Below are 21880 nucleotides of genomic sequence, written 5' to 3'. Positions count from 1 at the left end.
TTTGCATCGTCCTATTTTATTTATTGATATTAAATTTAATATTGATTTTATATTTTAAATTTATATAATCCACCAAATGGTCGAAAGTATCAAAACTATGTATATAGCTTCGTATGAGACCAAACCATATTCTCTTCGTAGTTTGAATCGTATAAGTTAAGACTTTAGCATAATGCCAAAATCCCTTATTATTGCAACTTATAAAGTTTTATAAAATGTTAAACAATTTATTTTAGTTATGTGTTAAACCAAGTCATTAAAATGTTGATAAATTTCTCTTTACTAAATAAATAAACTTTAAAATGCCGAAGAAAAATTTTTAAATATATTTCGATCTAAAAACTAAGCCGTTGAAAAATTTAGTACGGCAACGGAAAATTCTGGCTGCGCTGGTGGCATCTTTTTCCCACCGTCTGGCCACGTGAAGCCTTTTTCCAGCAATCTGGCATCGTCATTCGGCAGCGTGACTCCATTCAATTTTTAGCTCGTTATTTAGTTCACGTTAACTTTTCGAGCTGTTCAGACGTCAGAGCGGAATAACATATCGCGGGCTTTCAACTCGGCCGTTCTGTGGCAAACTGTTCAAACTTTGCCGACGACGCAGTTTATTTGCTGTTTCTGAAGAGCAACAAATACAAAAGTCCCCCACGCAAGAAGTGTTAAACAAAAATCCACAACGTAAGCGGTTATTTAGGAAGGTTAAAATATATAATAACTTGCGATAACCGAAAACCAAAAACCGAAATCGTGCCGTATCGCATCGTAAACATATAAGTGATGCATCAAAGGTGCTAAGCAAATGAATCCGCAGTCGAAAGTTTAGATATCGATGAGAGAGAACCCACACCTCGGCAAAAGTAAATAAGAAACACAGATACGAATTCTCGGATACGAATACAAATACAGCGACAGGTGGTTGACAAGAGTTCCGAGTGATATTGAATTGTAAAACCCCCCGAAATCGAATTTAGTGCTAGTGCCAATGCTGTTGCTCAACTCAATGCAATTCAGAAATCCAAAAAAAGTCACTGTGCATATATAGTATAGGATTCCTATATTGATTGTGTTCCTATCTATTATCGGTGACCTTTTTGAAAGTGTGTGTGAGTGTGAGTGCGTGGTATTATCAAAGCCTGGTGTTCTCCATTGATAAGTGTTGGGCATACAAATATGTGCGTATGTCTATGTTGAATACGTCAACGGCATTCCAAGTAAACGAGACTGCAAACACCGGAGTAAGGTATTCAAAATCGTGATTCATCGCCGATCGTGACTGTAATTGTTATACGTATCTCTCCACGTTGTTTGTGCTGCTGCGGCAAAACGGTAGACTGCGTAAGACTATGAAATATTGGTAATCCTACGATTCACCTCTTACTCATTCACATTTTCTGGAAAATAAAAATATGTGTTTAAAATCGAAGAGTTCACCTTTCTTTTGTTTGCCTGGCCAGCTGAATTGGTGGAGTATGTATTGGAGTATCTATATGACGACTTTCTTAAACCGGTTCCTCCATTTGGTTTCTTGACCAAACAATACACTTCCCTCAACATGACTCAGTATCCAGAAGTTCCGATCGAATCAAAGGCCCATAATTCATTGCCTTCAATTGGGCCACCGCAATTGCCCACTGTGCCCAATTTGTTTATTAAATACAGACCTCCCATTTTACACAGCTCCATTTATCTTTGACCACTTCAAAAGGCTGGGAGGCTGTTAATTCTTCTTGCTTCTGTTGTTGCCTCTGGCCGTCAATCACTTTTCCGCACTGGAGTGTTGAGGAAAATAGAGGAAAACATCCAGGAGTCCGAAGGCTTGAGTCATAAAAATGTCAGCAGAAATTGCCGGCCAAGCTGGCGCACAAATATTTACCGGAATTCGAATTCACCTGTTGTAATAAGCCAGAAAAATCAATGGGTACAAGCGGTTCTTGGAAATTGTGCTCCTTACTAAGTACTCACCTGCAGTTCTTTTTCACACCTTTCCATTATGCACATGGCACATTAATCAGACGGGGCTTATGGCCAACTATCCAACCATCCAGCTATCCACCAGATACGCACACCCCCTGCTGGTGTCAAATTAGAGTTACTTTACTGCAGTTGATTATGCTGAAGTATGAGCTCCATTACGAATAAATTACTTTGTCTGCACCGGAAAAAAAATTTATTTATTGTCACTTTATCAGTCCGTTATTTTTAGAATTATGTAAGAAAAGAGACTTCCAGCCACTCAATGAAATGTAAAATCCAGAAATGCTTTAAGCTTTTGTGAAATCTCCAGAGAAATTGGAACAAAAATGTTTTGTTTTGAAATCCCCAGAGATTGGAACTTCCGTTCATAACAATTTTATTGGTGCCATATGATCTTGTGAATTTTTGGTAGATTTGATTTATAAATAATTCAAAATTAAGAATAAAATAATCACTGATAAGTATGACCAAAAATCTTTCTAATCTTAAGAGGATAGAAATCCGCAAAGATTTTGACTTCCGTTCATTAAACATTTATTGGTGCCACATGATCTTATGAGTAGCTTTAGAAAAGATTACATTTATTATAAAAAATAAATGTTTTTTTTTTCATAGATTATACTAAAATGTATAGCATATTTTTCAGTTTCCGAATTAAGCTGCGAGAGTTTTAAGAAATAGCAGTAGATAAACCCCTTAACTCGTTGGGCGATTCGGGACATAAATAACCATTTGAGATAATATCTGTTTAATTGAATTTGCCGGTTACCAATAGCCATAAATAAAAGCCATTCGGTGCACAATCTCCGCCTGTCTCGGCCAACATTGAACACGTTTTCACACCGCTTTGTGCGGCTTGTTTGGCATTCTATGAATGGACACCTTCGACTCTTTTACATCCGCTGCTGTCTGTGCCAGAACGTAAATAATAAATATTTTTGGCCAGGCCATCGGAGCTGTCTGCGTGGTAAAGGTAAGCGTTTAACGACGGCCCGGCCATAAATCTCCGGAAAAACAGGCACTTGGCTTTCACCTGAGCCCTAGAATAGAACCCATTCATTAGCTCCGGAAAGCCGTTTGCAAACTTGCAAACTTACTAACTCGCCCCATTTGAGAAAATCATGGAAATAAATATATAACTGCAATCTTGTTTCTGTCGGGAGTGAAATAAAATAAAATGCATCACCCAATTATGTCCGAGCAAGAAATGCATTGGGTAAACAAAATAAAACATCGAGCAATGCTTCAGTTTTGAGGTCACGGCAAGGCACGAAATGAGCTATATACATTGGCTATATTTATTTATTAATCGGGCGGAACCCAAAACAAACAAATTAAACACTTGTCGGCTATTAAGTGAACGCATATAACATTTCTATATAAATATTTCCCGGCAGCAGCTGGCCAACAACTTGTTGTCGCCACGCGTTGTAGTTGTATAATTTTGCCTGGGCAGAATGCCAGCTATTCAATTTCACTGGCTATTCAGTGTTCATGGAAAATAAAAGAAATTATTTTTCCCTTACAACAGCCGGAGATCAAGGGTTACACAACTTATAAAAAGACAGAGACGAAAAAGTTTCCCAAATGACTCATCTAAGAGATTCATTACCTGCTCTGGTAATTTCACTTTTATTTCATTTGACTTTCTTTGCCGCGTTATGCAAAAAAGACATTTAATTAATTTCGCTGTTACTTAACAAAGGTAGTGAAAAAGGTAGAAAAATATATAAATATGTATCTATTTCCTGGCCTTATCATAACGCCATTTGGTCATTTAAAAGCTGTAAAGATAGACCGTTGCGAAACTGCGATAAGGTATCGGTATCTGCAAGATAGTGTATCTATCTTCGCGGGGCCCGCAGCAACAGTCCTTATAAGGGCCGCGTTAATCTCGCAGCTTCTTGGGGATTTGCCACTGATTTCCTTCACCCACTCTTCAGTTCCAGTTCCACTTTCAGTTGCAAACTTATCAAGGCTTTACTTTTGTTTGTCTCTCCAGTGTTGTTTATGCATTTGTCTTGCAGATTAGCCTGCTGCAGACTGCCTGCTGCTATCGCTTCAAAAATGCATTAGATCGGGGCACAGAAGACCGTATTTCTCTCGCCTCAGCTGCGAATGTGGGCGGTGGGCGGCGGTTCAGGGGGGGCGTGGCTGACAGCTAAAAAAAAGCCAACACATAAATTGCAAAACTCGCTCTTGTATGTGGGCGGAATTCACAGCGGGAGCTGCACTTGCCCAAATAAAAAAGAGCACACAAAAATGTCAATAAAAAAAGAGAGGGGAGGGGAATTACTGGAACCATATATCAATTAATTAGAGTCCGACAAGCGACATTAAACAAGATGTTCCTGCTGCTTCTGCTATCATCCCAAGCAAAGTGACCTCGATCTTATGGCGCCAAAACGTCTGCTTAATTAATCAAGTCCAGATCTATTAATTCCTTATACTTTGTCTTACAAATTACCTTGGAACTGTCATCAGCTTTTACTTGTGCGAATTAATAGTCCGTTTTTATTAAAGTAATTAAATTGTTGTAAAACATTTTATGAACCCCTTTGACAAAGGGTAATCATAATTATGTGTTTTTATGTTGAGCGTTCACTAGAAAATTAAATAGGTTTTTAGAATCAATTTAATTGAACTATTTATTCTAAGTGTTATTTATCAATCTTTTGTAATTAGTCGACAAAAACAAGCTTGACTTTTATAATAAATTATATCTTTCCAAAACTTGGCTAAAAGTTATTTTTCTTTGTTGCAAAAAAAGTGTCGCTGCAAGAAGTAATTTCGATTTTATTTTCCTAGTGAAGTTATTTCCCCTAACATTTCCTATGACATCCCTGGGTTCATTAGCGTTCCTGGTTAGCTCACGCCTACTTATGGACATTTGTTGTCCCAGCGAATGCCTCTCGGTTAATGGAATTAGCTGACATTCGCTGTAATGAAACATTACCATGTCACCAGAGCCTCTATCATTATAAGACACGCAAACTGTGCCAAAGTCGCGTCATTATGCAGAACGATGTTTAGACGTGGTTTGGTTTGGGCCCAAAAAGTAAAGGCCCAGAAAAAGCGAGAGTTACAAAAAGGCCCACACGCGGTTTTTCCTAGCCTGGGTGGGCAGATTGGGCCCAGATCTCGATACTCGATCTCGTTGTTAACCGATGGCTGGCAATTGACAAATAGTTTGATTTACGAGGCAGCAAATCTCAGCTTGGCCCAAATTGCAAATTTCCATTTGCCTGCGTGCCGCTTTTTTGAATTTTAATGAATTTCAAAGCAAACCCCCAGCCAAAATCCGCGTTTCCAGGCAATGCAGAGATGCATAAAAATATTTCCTGATACTTTTTGTATTTCTTCGGGGCTCGCCGCTCATTATTTTGGCCAAGAGCCAGCGGCATGTTTGCAATTGCAATTGCAATGGCAATCGCAGAATTCGGGTACGACCAAACTTTCCATTAAGATGTTGCGGGCAAAATTTCAATTGAAATGGAAAACAAAGGATAATAAAAGCACTTGACTTTTGCACAAATACGAATACAAATTCACGCACCTCCAAAAGGTCAACGGGGAAAATCAAATAAAGGCCAGGAAAACTCTGGCGAAAGAGTCGTAAATTTTCTGTGGGCGCAGGGAAAAACAAAGGTAATCCAAACAATGAGACACACTTTTTCTCGACTCCAGATAATTGCAGAAATAAACTCTGAGTTGTGGCCCATAGAAAATTCAATTTGAGGAAAGGAGTTCCAAATTAAAATGGACAGCGGTGGAACGTCGGAGGAAAATTTCCCCGTGACGAGGGTCGTCGGCATTTGGAAGCCAGACACGTAGAATGGAAAATTTCGGAGTGTAGGGGCGTGAATCGCAGAGCGAAACACGTGACAGAAAACCACAGAAACCAAACGAAAACCAACGAAAACCTCGAAATGAATCTGTTGCACATGCAACGACTGAAAAGCACGAGCTGGGCCACATTTCCATTTATTGGCCATAAAGAACCAAATAATGAAAGATTTTCCCGGCAAAGCGTTAAACTGTCCAAAGTTTGAACGTAAAAAAGTGGCGGAATTAGTTTCTTTTTTTTGTGGTTGGCTAGCAAAACATGGAACTACCAATAAGAATGTTGTATGGTGATGGAGCCAAAACATGAAATGGCCAGCCATTTTTATGGCATAAACTCATGAAAGAGTTTTCTTGTCTCCCCATAAACAAACACTGGGTCATTGAATAAATTTACTTCAAAAGTGCGCTAAAGTGGTTCTGCGAACGACATGTTTTAAAATAAATAAAGTTTGAAAATTACTAAAGAGAAATAGAATGAGTAATGCTCCTAAGCCCTACAATCGTTAGCAGACATGTAGATTAAATTTAACTTTTTTTGATAAGGCCTTAATAATATCAGAGTCAAAACATGCTTTTTAAAATACAATGTTTGGAAATGAATAATACTTTAAAAATAAAATATGTAGAACTAAAACCGAAAATTATAATCATTAGACTATTTCACTAAACCGTAATACCTTTTAGTATATTTTTCAACAACAATTTTAACTACAGTAAAAACCACAATTGCGTGACTGTTAAAAGACATTTATTAAAAATAAAGAAAATAATATAATATAATTTTTGTAATGTTTTCATTTCCTTAAAAGTTGTAGGTTTTTATTACCTTGTAAGCTCCCTAAAAGCTCTTCAATGCCCAGTTCCTTGAACATTTTTATTTATATTCACCGCAAGATCACTTCTTGAAAACAAAAGATTTTGCAATAAGTGTTCGATCAATGCGATGATTATAATGCAAGGAGACACTTGCTCTCAAGGAAAGTTCTCCCCTTACAAATGCAGTCACTCAACTGGTTTGCTTACTATATAGTATTCACTATATAAACGTAGAATGTATATTTGAATATTGTGCTCATATAAATATAAATATGTGTAACTGAAGGTGTTTGTTGGCTGGGGAACGAGGCAGTTTAATTAATACGCAAATATTGTCACTCGGGTAAACAGATTTACATGGGGGCCTGAAACGAAAACGTGAACGCAAACGTCACACATGAGTGGCCAAGGAGGTGGGGAAGGGGATCATTAAATGGAGGGACATCGGCGAATGAATGAACGAATTAAGGCGGCGCCACTCGACCATGGAATGACGTCATTCTTTATTATTTATACGACTTGATGGCCGTAAATATTGTGTGATTGTGATAAACATATGTTGGATATCGATCATCAGGAATATAACAGTGACCTAAATAATGCGAATGTTTTATTAAAAAGTATTGATTATCTCCATTTGCTAACTAACAAGACCACTTAAACTACTAAGAAATATGAAAGAGTGTGAAGAAAAATGCTTTAGAAAACGAAGTAATTAATGGTACAGGCAAAACATATGGAAAATTCTAATAAACTTTATATTATTTAAATGAATTATTGTGTGATATAGAAACTATTATTTATTATTTACATACATTCGCTATCTTACAAAAGAGCTAAAAGCCCAATCCTTATACTACTTAGAAATCTGAAAGAGTGTGAAGAAAAATGCATGGGGGAAAAATATCAGTAAAATGACTAGGCAATTATTGGAAAAATGTGTTTTCTGTTGTTCGAACAAGACAGATGAAAAATTCCAATAAATTCCAATGATGCACTGGGAAAACATACGTCTTTCTAGGTATTACATATGGGTTTTCTACTTAGACTTATATTTAAAAAAATATATATTTTACATCGAATCGATTAACATTATTTTCATGTGTTGGCGTGAAAAAGCCAAAACAAGGTTAAAAAATGGATAATAAACTCGAAATTGGAGCAGATATTTTAAGCGATAATCGGGTTATGTTTGCCCACGAAAAATGACTAAGTGCAGAAATGTGTACCAGAGATAGGGAAAATGGTGAAGATCCCCCTTCCCGCCAACTGGCCTCATTATGTTCGGGCTAATTGCACGACCTGGGTTCCGTGGGCTGCGAAAAAACAATCAGAGAAATATCAGAGCTGAAAAGCGATTTGCCTGCAGCTGGTACTGCAATTAGGGCGACCTGTAATTTGCGTCACGGGCACGTGAGGAACTTAAAAAACAGCAGAAAAAATGTTCCCAAGATATAAATAGCCACAATCGGGGATGAAGGAAAATGCCACAGCCCAGAGTCGCCCTTGAAAATTGCAAAGTGGGCGTGTCGCCATGACAACATGCATTCCAGCGACAACACAAACCAGTGCACAGAAAAAAATGGGGGAAAAAAATATGATAAAAAAACCAAACATGCAAATCCCACAGTTGAGATATAAATATCTGATAATATTATCTCTTTAAATATTTTAATTTATTGAACTTCCTGTTATGCGGTTTAAAATTAAAGATATTTAAAGTCTTGAAACTGATTTTCATATCATATGGCATTTTCTTTCTGTGTATTAAGTGACTGGCAGAAAAAGGAGTCGAAAAAGTTGTAAGTTCTCCTCGTCAAAGTCCAAGATATTCCTGACCAGCAAGCACTCGCAGCATTTTACCAGACACATTTGATTAGCTGTCTGCTACTGAATAGGGGGTTTCGCTTGGGAAATTCCTGATGCGGATCCGGTTAGATATAATGGATTTGGGAACAACGATTTTGGAACACAGTGCCAGTTACTGAAATAGTGCTGATTATATTATTTTCCATATAAGTTTTTAAAAATTGTCTGATGCGGAAGTGGTAAACAGAAACGGAACAAGAACTGGATAAAAATTTGCTTTCAACAATTATTATGAAGAACTAATATTATATATTTAAAGAAAATGCCAGGAATATCTAATTGAAAAATAACTATAATAATTTATTAGTACTCGACTGAAGTATAAGCCCTAAAGAAAGTGTATTCCGCAAAGCCTCTTTAACCCACTCCTCCATTTTCCGCCTTTTCATCGTGCAATTAGCTACTCCTCACAGGTGATTAGCGACCAGGCCAATATTTGCCAGCTGATTGCGTTTAATCCGCAATGCTCATGGCCTGGACATGTGGGACAGGTGAAACCAGAGCAATTTCAATTAGCCAATAAACCGACAGCCCGAAGGGGCTGCGAACTGACCTCGAGTCCTGGTAGTGACAAAGATGAATGGCTTTCTTTGCTGGCCAAGCGAACTGGCAATTAGCCACAACAAGTTGACTAGGCCAAAATGTCATCACGAAGGCGTTGGAGGTGTGCCCTCAAAGTTTGCCAGCAAATTAAATTCCAGTTTATTGATGTCAGGCGAGGAGCCGGGACACTTGTTGTCTCCGGCTGAGAGGGATTACATTTTTACGGCGCCACCACGGAAGTGGCCCATCAGAAGCCATCTCGTTTGCTCTAATTGCCGGCAAACGATGGCGCCGGTTACTCACACAGGGAAAAAGTTGTAATACGAAAGGATAAAGAATTTAAACAATTAGTTATTAATTTATTTACCTAAAAAGTATAAAAACCTTCTCCTTTTGAAATGAAATCAAACAACGGTAAAGTAAATTCTCACAAAAATTCCTAATAGTTAATTCTATTTCTTATCTCTTATGAAAAATTATAATAAGAAAAAGTTCTTTCCCCTTTTGTATTTAAAAACAGTCTAATTAAAATTCTTATTCTTTTCCAAATCATAAAAAAAATATTTATAGCAAATTTCTACAGAAATTGATTACATTATTTTCTTTGAGCTCCTTTTTATTTCTTATTTGCAGATTAAATGCCACAGTTTTGGGTTTTACCACCATATTTTATAAAATTGTAAAGCTTGCTGACATGATGAGAATTATGTTATCAATACAAAAAATAAGAAACATAAAAAGAATGAAAGAAAAAAGATTGAATACCCTTTGGAATGTTCATATATGTATACGTTTCAGAACTGTATGGTAAAGTTCTGATTAAAGTTATTAAAGCTCTTTTTTATGATTTTATTTTCTTTTTTTGCCGCCGTGTAAACAACAACTACTCAGCTTGTTTAATTGTGCATGTCCCGTTGTCATTTGGTGACTTAGACTGTCTCATCGTGTGTGACAGTGAATTATAGCCTCTGGATGACCTGTTGCCCAATTCGTAGGTGTGGTCCACCCCATTCCTCCCCCACCCTTCAAAGAAATATCGTCCGGAAACTCTTATTTCAAAATGCGGATATGACACCAAAAACAAAAATGAAGAAAAGCCTCGCTTATTGTGTTGTTGCTGTTGTTTATGCGTGAGCATATATCTGGCGAAGATAATTCAAAATGCTACCCGACTATCAAATTTATCGGGTCTGAATGAACTACAGAGCCCATACAGAAATTCTTATCGCCTCTTCACTCCGACAATACAGCGAAAGCTCCATTCTTTCTTTGGTCGTTATGCTGTTCGTTTGTGCGCGAGAATCGGATTGAAATTTTTAAATACTATTAAAAAATACACAATTTTAGAGATAACGTGTACAAAAAGATAAGAAAAAGCAAGGAATCATTTATAAATGAACTAGTTAAATTTAAATTACAAACATATTAAGCGCAGCAAACAAAAAAAAATTAAAAATTAAATATACAATTTATTTACCAATTATAAGATGTTTAAAATATATACCAAAAAGTGCCAAGCTAACATTATTTATATACTATTATATAATTTATTTAAAAATCTACAACTCTAACGAAGGCAACCAACTTTTGTTTTTTTGCAGTGCAACGCTAAGTGAGCAAAGTGTCTTCCAGCGTGACCATGGCATTACTGGGCCAAATGTGTTAAAATTGTGAATATTTAGGAGAATAAAACTGGTAAAAAATATAACCGCAAAGCAAACAAACAAATCGTCCAGATGGCAAAGCTCCTGAGGAGAGTTCTGCTGCCCCTGTTTCTCTTCGTTTGGATCTCGTGGAGCGATGCACGTAAGTAGCCTTGTGCAAATTTCTTAGAAAAACCCATATTTTTCAAGTTTCGATTTTATTCAAAAGAATTTTATGGAACTGATAAGGTGAAGCCATGAAAAAACCCAATGGCTAACGTTTTCAATTTGCACAATTAAAATGAAAATATACATATCTGGGAGCATGCAGTGATGTTTATGTGTGGGTTGCTTCCTGTCACAATCTGAAATTCTTTATAATTAAATGCACTGAGAAAAATTCTCAGAAATGTCAGGGGCTTGCAAATATATATTTTTATTTAACTATAATATTTTGATCGAAAATCTATACGGATTTCAATATTTAATAATAATACAAAAATTTTACAAAATACCAAATTGTAAAATACACATTTGAAAATTAATTGTATTGCATTGTATCACTTTTTTTTCCTGTGCGATGCCATAATCCGCTCATCTTTGAGCTTCAACCAGTCCAGACAGATCCCAGTGTTCCAGTCTACAGACACCGCTTCGAACTTTGAACTTAAGTTGATAAACCTCCGAATTCTAGACGAGACGTGGCCATTGTCTATCCAACTCAAGTGTCGCCTTCATTAGTTATTATGGTGATATTGTGTCGCCTATTTTTATGTTTCTTCCTATTTTTTTTTCTTAAAAAACCACATACATATATGTACTTAGAGCACGAGGCAGTGCGGCGAGCATAATATAATGCCCATCGTCAACTCAATTGTTATCGCTGTAAACAAATAATTGATTCCGAAGCAAAAGAGGCAAAACAAACTAGTTGAGCTGCAAGAACAGAGGCGCAGTCACTGGGATACCCTGATCAATTATATATGAGACTTGGGATCGGTGAAGGATTGTTTATTTGCGCCCATGACGCTCCCTAGAGGGTCGCTCAACCGCAAATCACTTGAAGTCATTATTATAGCGCCACCAGTGGCTGGGGATGGGGATTGTCGCCGAAGAGGGAAACCGGAGGCTAGAACTCGGCAATAGATAAAGCGGCAAGTGAAGTGTTCCGTTGTAGGGCATTCGAGCGATCAATGAACAATGAACGCGTACACAGAGAAAATTCTGACGTTCTCATCTGAGTTGAAAATGTTCTTAAAAATAAAAAGGCCTTTTTCAAGTTTAAAATGTTCTAAATGTGCTTAAATTAAGTTGAATTGGTTCTTAAAATCTAGTTGAGCTTAAAATGTTCTTGAAATAAGAACGAATCGTTATTATTTTAGCACATGGTTCTTAAATCAAATCGATTTGGTTCTCAAAAACCACAATATCTGAAAATGTTCTTAGTTTGAGAACGAAAAAGACTAAAGAAAGAACAAAAATTAATTTGCATTTCAACTTAAAATGATTCAAAACTCTATTCTCTAATTTTTTTGGATTTCCTAGAACGCGTTAGGATGTTTTCGTTTGACGCCTAGAAGGCACTAGACCATTTTAATTTGCTCCAATACGACTTTACCATTAGATCTGCCCTTTTCGTCTTATATATAATTCCCAACTGGTTCTAGCCCTTCATGAACCGAGCCCAATTCAGATTCTGAGACTTTAAGACTTTTTTTCTGGCTTAAGTCTTTAATGAACTTCCACACTAGCTGGAAGTCAAGTGCAACGCGCACCTTTATAAGGTGTAATGGACAACTACCTTTTTAATATTACTTATAAATTACTCTTATCCTTAGCTAAAATCAAACTCAAAATGCTATAGAATTGAGAGCAAAAAGTGCTGAAAATAGAACAAATGAACTTATATTTGTATCCATTTGATTTAAAAATGTTCTTGAATTAAGAACAAAATCAACTTGAAAATAGAACGAAGTGAACTTAATGTCGGATTTTTAGCTAACACCATTTCGTTCTGATATTGAGAACATTTAACTCGAAATGAGAACATTTGTGCTTACCCGGTTTTTAAGAACGAATGTTCTTGATTTGAGTGCAATGTTCTTAGTTTTTTTTCTCTGTGTACAGTTGACCTTCTGCTGTGCACCGAAAACAATATTCCCACAATAAATTTAATCCATATTGGACCTCATAAAGAAAATAATAACCTGGATACTACAAATATCACAATATTTTAGTTTATTTTTAATAATAATACAACATTTTTTTAACAAATTTACAACATATTCTCTCCAAATTTTTCAGTACCCATCGACGACGACAGTACCGATAACTGCGGCGGCGAGAATGGAGCTCCCCTGATGACGCCCTGCAAGAATTACATGGTTCTGGACTCCCAGGAAATCACCACGTTGAAGTGCGAGGCCAACGAGACGATTAGCTGGTGGAGCAGCTCATCTAACTACCAAATGCAGGAATTTAAGGGGGATTCGTTTGATAATGCCGAGCAGGATCCGTCACGACCATTTGGGTCCAGCCTTACACTTTTAGATGTGTCGGCCGAAGACGTGGGTGCCTATTATTGCGTGAAAGACGCGGAGCTTAACAAGATCGCCGAAAAGTCGGACGAGGCGATGGTCGAGCTGGTCAACCAGGGCCATGCCAGCTCCATGTACGTGTATGTGGACGACCAAGCCAATAAGTTGGCATCCACCACCAGCGTGGTGAAAGCCTTGCAATACACCGACGTGGTCATACCCTGTAAACCAGCGATGCCCGACACTGAAGTGTGGCTAGAAACCAATACTGGAGATGTAAGTTGCAAATATAATTTGTTTTTAAATACATCTCACATAGTTTAATAAACCAAAAAAGAAGGGATTTATATAGAAAGAATCAATATTTTTGTTTTTGGACGTCGATCGAATAAGAACTAGTATTAAAGCTAAGATATCTTTTGAGATATACGACTATTTGTACGAAATAACGGAGTTATGTGAATTTTCTTATTTCTTTCGACCGATTATAATAATTATTATTAAACTGACTTTGTAATTCCGAAATGGTAATCCTAAAAATGCTTTACTCCGGAGTAAAAGAGAATATGATTAAATTAGTATATTTATTAAGAACTTATAAATTTATTTTTTTTGGCATGCAGAATCCTCATTGGAAGATACCTTCGAAAGGTCAGATTCAGGGAAGTCCCAAGTTCTTCGATAGAATGAACTACCACCCCAGATGGGGCTTCACCTTCCGAATCATTGACCGTTTTACCGGTTACATCTTATGCAAATCGACGATAAATTCTACAGTTTTTGACGTTCTGTACACAGAGAGTATGTCACAGTTTTGTTTTAAAATGATTTTGTAGCTAAGCCCATACGATCCACAAATGTATATATATTCTATACTGTACAGATAGCCCATTCCCTAGATTTCATACCTATATATTGTAGTATTAACAAACCAGTTCCAAGTCCGTAACTGCATTGATAGGACGCTTTTTAGGCCTTCCTTTTTATTACCCGATTTCTGACCAATTTGCCTCTGTGCAGAAATATTCCAGCAAATCTGTCGGTCGGTACAATCCGAAACGGGGATTCACCATCGAAATCCGCAGCATCACGGATGGCGGCGACTACTATTGTCGTCCAATCTCACCCTTCCCGCACAACGAAGAGGAGTATACCAGCATAGAAGTGCTCTTTATTGGTAACGGTCACATTGATAGTGAGTTTTTGCACCCCAAAGTTTGTGATTTGTGATTTCCGTCTATACATGTCGTAAATATTGCTTCTCCTTTTTGAAATCGATCATTTGAAGCGGTTAAGGTTATGGTTTTCCCGAGGCCACGGATCTAATCTTTGCAATTCTATTCTCTTCCAAATTCATGGCTTTAATCATTCACTATAGCCAATACACAAAATTTTATTGCACGCAAGTTCGAACTCACCTAAAATTAAGTAGGGCTTTTTATTATAATTAAAAAAAATATAGAAATGGAATTGGGTATTTAATGCTTAAATTCTTAAATATTGAATATTTTTCATTCTTCATATCACAATAAATATAAAAAATTTCTTAAATCACCATTTAAAATTCAATATAAGTTTGAAAATCTCACTGCCTGCAAGTTTAATAAGTGTGCTAACCCAAGGTATTTCTTCAACTTTATGTTCCCCCCACTGTTTCTTGCTCACCAAATTGAAAATTAAAAAAATATTGATTGACTACCCGAACCCACTGTCACGTTAATCTGCTAACTCCTCCAGAAACCGGATCGGAAAGTCCCAGTACCAGCCCACCGACATCGGGGGCCTTGACTAACATGGGGTATGCGTATGCACCAGATGGCACCGATGGCGATGTTACTAACCAATCGACGGGTAAAGTGGCACTAACCAATGGTGATGGTGATGGAGCTCTATCCCGGGATCGGGCAAGGCGAAGTCCAGTCCGCCTGGCACCGATGAGATCGTCGCCCTCACCCAGACCGGGGCGTAAGTGTTGTCCTGGCTGTTGTTGTTGAAATGTTGTTGATGTGTTGTTGATGTGTTGTTGATCTCATGTTGATCTGTTCTTCTGTTCCGTTCTGTTATTGTGTTGTCCTGGCTGTACGTCATGTTTTGCATCCCTTACCTTCTGGCTTTGGTTTCAATTTTATTCGGTTATGGACTGATTTAACTGCTGTAGCTACATAGCTTATTTGTTACTAATCCCGGCTAACACCTACCACCTAAGTGCTGTTGAAACGTTAACCCATTTGTGTCCACGTCTATGTCTAACCCCCCCTCCATCTGCATGAAGCTGCAGCATTGCTGGCAAGCCCCAGACCTTTGCGAAGGGTATCTAATAAAGCTAAACTTTCTAACAACGCCACAGAAAGCGGCAAACCCCTGCCAAAGCCCGTGATTAAGACCACTGTGGATCATCATGTCATCACTGACTCCAATTTTACTCTGGTTTGCGAACAGTCCGCCTTCGTTGATTCCCTGTACGAAATTGAGTGGCAGACTCCGGCTCACGATGAGGTAAGTGAAATGCAATGCCAGCAAACGAAATATGTTAAAGATTAACCACTTTCGCAGAGCCGCTTTAGATTTAGCGCCGCAGAAACCGATCCCAAGACAAGGAACAGCACTCACCAGATGGGTAGGAGAACTCTGACGGTATTCAATGCCCAGCGTTCAGATTCCGGTACATACAAGTGTATAACAATAGATAAAACCCAGGATATAACACAATTTGTCAGCTATATGATTAAGGTTATCGGTGAGTTAAAAAAAAAAAAAAATAAGAAAATATATATAATATTTTACACCGATATCTACAGGACCAAACGAAAGCTACCTGAATGTGTTCGAGCCCTCGGGCCATTACAATGTCCAAGAATTGGCTAATCGTACCATCCAGATGAGGGCCAACTTCGAGGGATATCCCACTCCTACCTTTAGCTGGTTTAAGCCCGACGGTTCGGAGGTGCGACAGTCGGAGCATAATTTTAAGATTATTTCCGAGGAGTTGGGTACAATGCTTCAGGTGCTGAATGCCCAGTTGCAGGACAGTGGCACCTACATCCTTAAAGGAACCAACTCCAAGGGGAGCGTGCATAAGGAGTACAAAGTGAGTGTGATGGATGGTCCAAACTTGGGCATGTCGGACGTCTACGTCCAGGCGGGATCCGTGGCGCACATGGAGTGCAACGTTCGTGCCTATCCGCCGGCGATAGTCACCTTCTTATTCCGACCCTGCAAACTTGAACCCAGTTGGCCCACCTGTGAAGCGCACTATCAGAACTTCAGCGTAAGTACCTCAATGGTCTATATATTAAGTGTGCTTTATTGATGTCGGTTAAGGAATATATACAATTTTTCAAAAACTTCTTAAAGTCTATAAATGTTATATTTAGGCTTAATATATTTGTATTTGTCCCCTAATCATCATTCATTTGTTTTTCCTGTGTCGTCCCATGGTTCGGTGTTTGGTGTTTTCGTCCTGCAGATACCAAGTGTACGGGAGAAATATGAGGTATATTTTTTGCTTACAATTTTCATTGAAATCCATTCCATTACAATCTAAAACCCCCTTTTACACCACCCACAGTTCCAGTCCAAGCCGAGACCCGGAAAACTGAGTGTGGAAACTATATACACAGTGTCCTTCCTGCCCACCGAGCCAGGAATTATCACTTGCATCGCCGAAAATCTGGTGAATGGACAGGCTAGAAGGAACACTCAGAAGGCTCACGTGCTGCTGGGCGATATATCCGAGAACATGACGATACATGGCTTCGATAAGAATCACAAGATCGCCAAGGGAGAAGATGTGAGCTTCACCTGCGAAGCGCTGGCCTATCACTTCGACGGCAATCTTGTGTGGCTCTTTAATGCCAATGATTTGACGGAGTCCGAACGTAAGACTTTCTCTATTCAATGTTAAATTTCATTTTTAATAATTTAAAATACTTACGCCCTCAGTTCTTCGAATCGAGACAAGTCGCACCAAGTACTCCTACAAGAGCACTATACATATATCTTCGATAGCCGACAGCGATCAAGGAACCTACGAGTGCAGGGCCTATGACAACAGGAATATCTCCATGTACAGCAGTCGCGAGATATCCTTGAGCGTCAACGATCCTTTCGCTCCTGTGTGGGTGAATAACAGCTTGAGTACCCACTCGAAAATAAAGCGAAAATTGAGCGAAGGAGTGGATTTGGATTGCGACTCGAAAGCCATTCCCTTGGCCACGGTGCGTTGGTACAAGGACGATAAGGATCTGGACGCAGAGATCTTGAAATACGAATACGTCACAGAAAGTAATTCCACGCTGCGAATTACGAACATCAATCCATTGGCCGAAGGCGTCTACAGGTGTGTGGTGGAGAACCGGTTGAACAGAATCGAGAGGACCTTCACGGTGGTCATTACGGGTAAGTCGGATTAACTTTTAGGATGATCACATATATAAAGCTGGGTATCTCTACGATATTTTATAGATCTACCCGGCATCAGCATGGCCTGGGTGTGGTTCGGTGTGATCCTCTTCCTCATCCTGATCAGCCTGTGTCTCTTCCTGGCCGTTCGCTACCAGAAGGAGCACAAGAGGCACAAGGAGCTGAAGGCAGCTGGTTTGGCCAACTTCGAGGAGGGAGCCGTGGGACACATTAATCCCGACCTGACCCTGGACGAGCAGGCGGAGCTCTTGCCCTACAATCGGGAATTCGAGTTCCCGCGGGACAACCTGAAGCTGGGCAAGCAGCTGGGAGCCGGAGCCTTTGGCGTGGTGCTCAAGGGAGAGGCCAGGGGAATCCGAAAGGAGGAGCCCGTCACCACGGTGGCGGTCAAGATGGTCAAGCGAACGGCAGACAACGAGGTGGTGAGGGCACTGGTCTCCGAGCTCAAGATTATGGTCCATCTGGGCCAGCACTTGAATGTGGTCAACCTCCTGGGAGCCGTCACCAAAAATATTGCGAAACGTAAGTTGAATGAACTTCTAATAATAGAATTTAATTTTTACACAATCATATACCTAACATTTAGGCGAACTTATGGTCATTGTTGAGTACTGTCGCTTTGGCAATATTCAGGACTTCCTTTTGAGAAACAGGAAGAGCTTTATCAACCTGTCAGTCCGGATTCCGATCACATAGATCCCAGCATCATGACCCAGCGCATTTCGGACAACTTCGACCTGCACCGGTAAGTTTTCACGGGCCATTAAAGTGACTAATAATTTAAAAACCTGAAATCAAAAGTAACCCCAACGTAAACTAAACCTTAGTTAAGATAACCGTTGTGCTGACTAACTCTTGTATTGTTTTATTCTTGGTTTTGGTACTCTTATGATAAAATCTAACCACCGACTAACTACCAACAAAACACGATCCACTTTATGATAAACTCTTGCTAAACTCAACACACACTCACCCACCAAAAACACTGAATGTTGTTGCACCTGTGCTTGTGATCCCGCTCCTGGTTGTGGTCTCCTCCTCTGTGCTCCCCGCTCTATGTGAATCCCCCTGTGTCCTTGTGGTGGCGACTAAACTCCAACTAACAGCGATGCGAACGGTGGTGGCCTGAAGTACGCCAATATCGGTTTCCCGATCCACTCGTACGTCAATGAACCGCACAACAATAACACGCAACCGCCACCTCACCGCAGGAACTCGGACAATGATCCCCGATCGGGCACCCGAGCCGGACGCCCCGGATCCGGATCCGCCACCTACAGCTACGACCGACAGATGGACACCTGTGCCACCGTGATGACCACAGTGCCGGAAGGTAGGTCCCTATCTATATTACTATTAGAGGACGACACCACACCCGCGTCTTGAGACAATAATGTAGAACTGTTAATGTCATAAAATTGTTACTTCCACACACATGTTATGTTTCCGGTTATTTGTTTCTTTGTTCTAAATTATGCGTTTTATAACCATTTATTTGGTTGATCAACGTTTAAATAAAATTTTATGTTATCGAAAAAAAAAGATATTAAAATGATAGAAAATAATATATGGATGTCTCCAGATGTCTTCCATTTTTAATCCTTTTTTTATTTTTGTACCTATTTATTTTTTTTTTTTATTTTGTCAAATTAAAACTAGTAGACAATATATGATAGAAAATAATATATGGATGTCTCCAGATGTCTTCCATTTAAACCAAAGGTGTCAGAAGTGCGGCGATCACTGACTTAAACCCATTGACTAACTTTTTTTTATTTTTTTATTTATTTTTTTTTTTTATTATTTTGTCAAATTAAAACTAGTAGACAATACTAAATTTAATGGATAAAAATGACACTGGAAACTGAAGTCCTTTGGCCGAACATTTTTTAAAAGCACAAATAGTATTTGAAATCAATTTAGGAGCATAATATTTATTTTTAATATACTTAAAATAGAGTGAGAAATTAAAATAATCCCATTCATATTCCTCAGATGATCAAATAATGTCCAATAACTCCATACAACCCGCCTGGCGTTCCAATTACAAGACAGACTCCACGGAGGCGATGACAGTGACCACCGTTGACTTGATCAGTTGGGCATTCCAAGTGGCCCGTGGCATGGATTACCTGTCCTCGAAGAAGGTGTTGCACGGCGATCTGGCCGCCAGAAATATTCTCCTCTGCGAGAACAATGTCGTGAAGATTTGCGACTTTGGTCTGGCCAGATCCATGTATCGAACGGATAACTACAAAAAGTCAGGTATATGAGAACTACAGGATATATTTTTAGATTTTTTAAACAAACAATCCTTCAATTTCTAGAGAGTAGCAAACTGCCCATTAAGTGGCTGGCGCTGGAGTCGCTGAGTGATCATGTCTTCAGCACCTACAGCGACGTTTGGTCCTACGGAATTGTCCTCTGGGAGATGTTCTCGCTGGCAAAGGTTCCTTATCCGGGCATAGAACCCAACGACCTGTTCAACAAACTGAACGATGGCTACCGCATGGAGAAGCCTCCGTACGCGAATCAGGAGCTCTACGAGATTATGCTGGAGTGCTGGCGGAAGAAGTAAAAGAAACATATGCTTAATATTAAATAGACTTCATTATCCAATGTATTATTCCAGTCCTGAGAGCAGACCTTTGTTCGCTGAGCTGGAGAAGCGTTTTGGCAATATGCTGGGCGAAGATGTAGCCAATGTAAGTGGAGAAACACTTTGTTATAAAGAACCTATGTGTAATATCTGAACTTCGCAGCACTACCTAGACCTGAACAACCCGTACATGCAGAGCAACATGGAGTACATGAAGACGCAGTCTACGGATTACCTGGCTCTCATGGGATCCCCCGACGAAGTGGCGCCCGCTGCTCCGCGCTACGTGAATAACCTCATAGTGCCCAAGATCCGTGAGTATTATGATTATTCCATGGCCATGGATCAGGTTACTAACTCTGCACACTCACCTCCCACTCATCCGCCCATCGAAATGCACATCCACACGCGCTGGCACACTAACTCAGACATCGAAATGCCGGATGACTACATGCCGATGAACATGGACACCGAACCCGATGCCAGCACAGCCATATTCTCACCCACGCGCCTCGAAAACGGGGCATCCGACTTTCCGGACTTCTCAAGCGAAACCACTTTCAATTTCCCAGGCGAGCGGCAGTCGCCGACGTTGAGCAATAATCTGAACAACGGATCGAGTAAGCCGCTCCGCAGGAAGAACGGCCTGCCGACGGTGGATGCGGCGGACCAGGCTCCGGAGGAGATACCCATGCTGCATCGCCGCTCCACGGGATCGGATGACAGCCATCCGGAGAGTCCGGAGCAGGGCAGGCGCTTCAATCAGGCCCTCAAGCAGCAGTACGTCACTCCGACGCCTTCGCCCCGCCATCATGTGGAGACAAAACTCAACGGGGAGTCCGTTGAGAACTACGTGAATGTGAAGCCACCCAGGAAGAATATACCCGGCAAGACCACAACTGGAGGTGGGGGTGGTGGTGGAGCACCTGGAGCCCCCACGGAAGCCTTCTCGAATCCCAGCTACCAGCCACTGTCCACCGTCAACGAGAAGGAGCAGCGAAGGTATTAGCAAGTCCCGGAGCCATTAGTTTTAGTTTAGGACCTCTACACAGCTCAGTTGGAGTTTTAAGTGGAACTTAAAGTAGGCAATTTTAAACTATATCAATGATGAAAGAAACTGTCAGCCATTAGGAAAACCAATTGATTAAAACATAATTCAGCACGTAATAATCTTAGTAACTAGTTAAAATTTCAACTCAACTGCTTAGGGGCCTTTAAAGGAACAATACTACCAAGTGGCATTGTCAAGATTCTGATATAGACCTAAGACCACCCACACTCACTCCATGTTATATACTATTAATGCCATTTCATGTTTTAATTTAGTCTAGACCTAAGCCTAAGCTGATCTATGTAACTGAATGTCTTGTAATTTGTATGCATGTACCTTCGACTACTCAAATACAATGGGTATAACAAGTATAGAAACATGTGGTTTTTATCTTCTATGTAATTTTTCTCATCCTTCCTAATGCGTCGTATTCCAAGAGTTCGTTCTTCAGATTAAGTGTCTTTAGCTCCAAACAAAGAGACAAGCAAACAAATAAAAAATCCGCTCTATATCTGAACGATTTGCATGTTCTTAAAATCTTGGTAGGCAATTTTTGTTTAATGCTGAAATAAGCTGGGAT

The 21880-nt window shown here is 39.5% G+C and overlaps 1 protein-coding gene across 1 annotated transcript; it reads left to right on the top strand.

Moving 5' to 3' along the window:
* The first annotated feature begins 493 nt into the window (after positions 1 to 493).
* Positions 494 to 21677, top strand: LOC108063193 (platelet-derived growth factor receptor alpha-like). Its single transcript, XM_044395228.2, is given in 20 exon segments — positions 494 to 678; positions 10650 to 10854; positions 12996 to 13504; positions 14249 to 14405; positions 14966 to 15193; positions 15576 to 15724; positions 15782 to 15965; positions 16027 to 16496; positions 16695 to 16721; positions 16797 to 17106; positions 17171 to 17626; positions 17693 to 18172; positions 18237 to 18317; positions 18320 to 18395; positions 18757 to 18983; positions 19646 to 19915; positions 19978 to 20224; positions 20283 to 20355; positions 20413 to 20563; positions 20678 to 21677. Coding segments are annotated over 19 exon segments (4746 nt in total). The 5' UTR covers positions 494 to 678; positions 10650 to 10784; the 3' UTR covers positions 21259 to 21677.
* Positions 21678 to 21880: the final 203 nt, after the last annotated feature.

This window comes from Drosophila takahashii, chromosome 2L, assembly GCF_030179915.1.
Source record: "Drosophila takahashii strain IR98-3 E-12201 chromosome 2L, DtakHiC1v2, whole genome shotgun sequence".
Classification (NCBI taxonomy): Eukaryota; Metazoa; Arthropoda; class Insecta; order Diptera; family Drosophilidae; genus Drosophila; species Drosophila takahashii.
The sequence above is the reverse complement of the archived record's forward strand: the minus strand, read 5'-3'. Positions and strand labels throughout refer to the sequence as shown.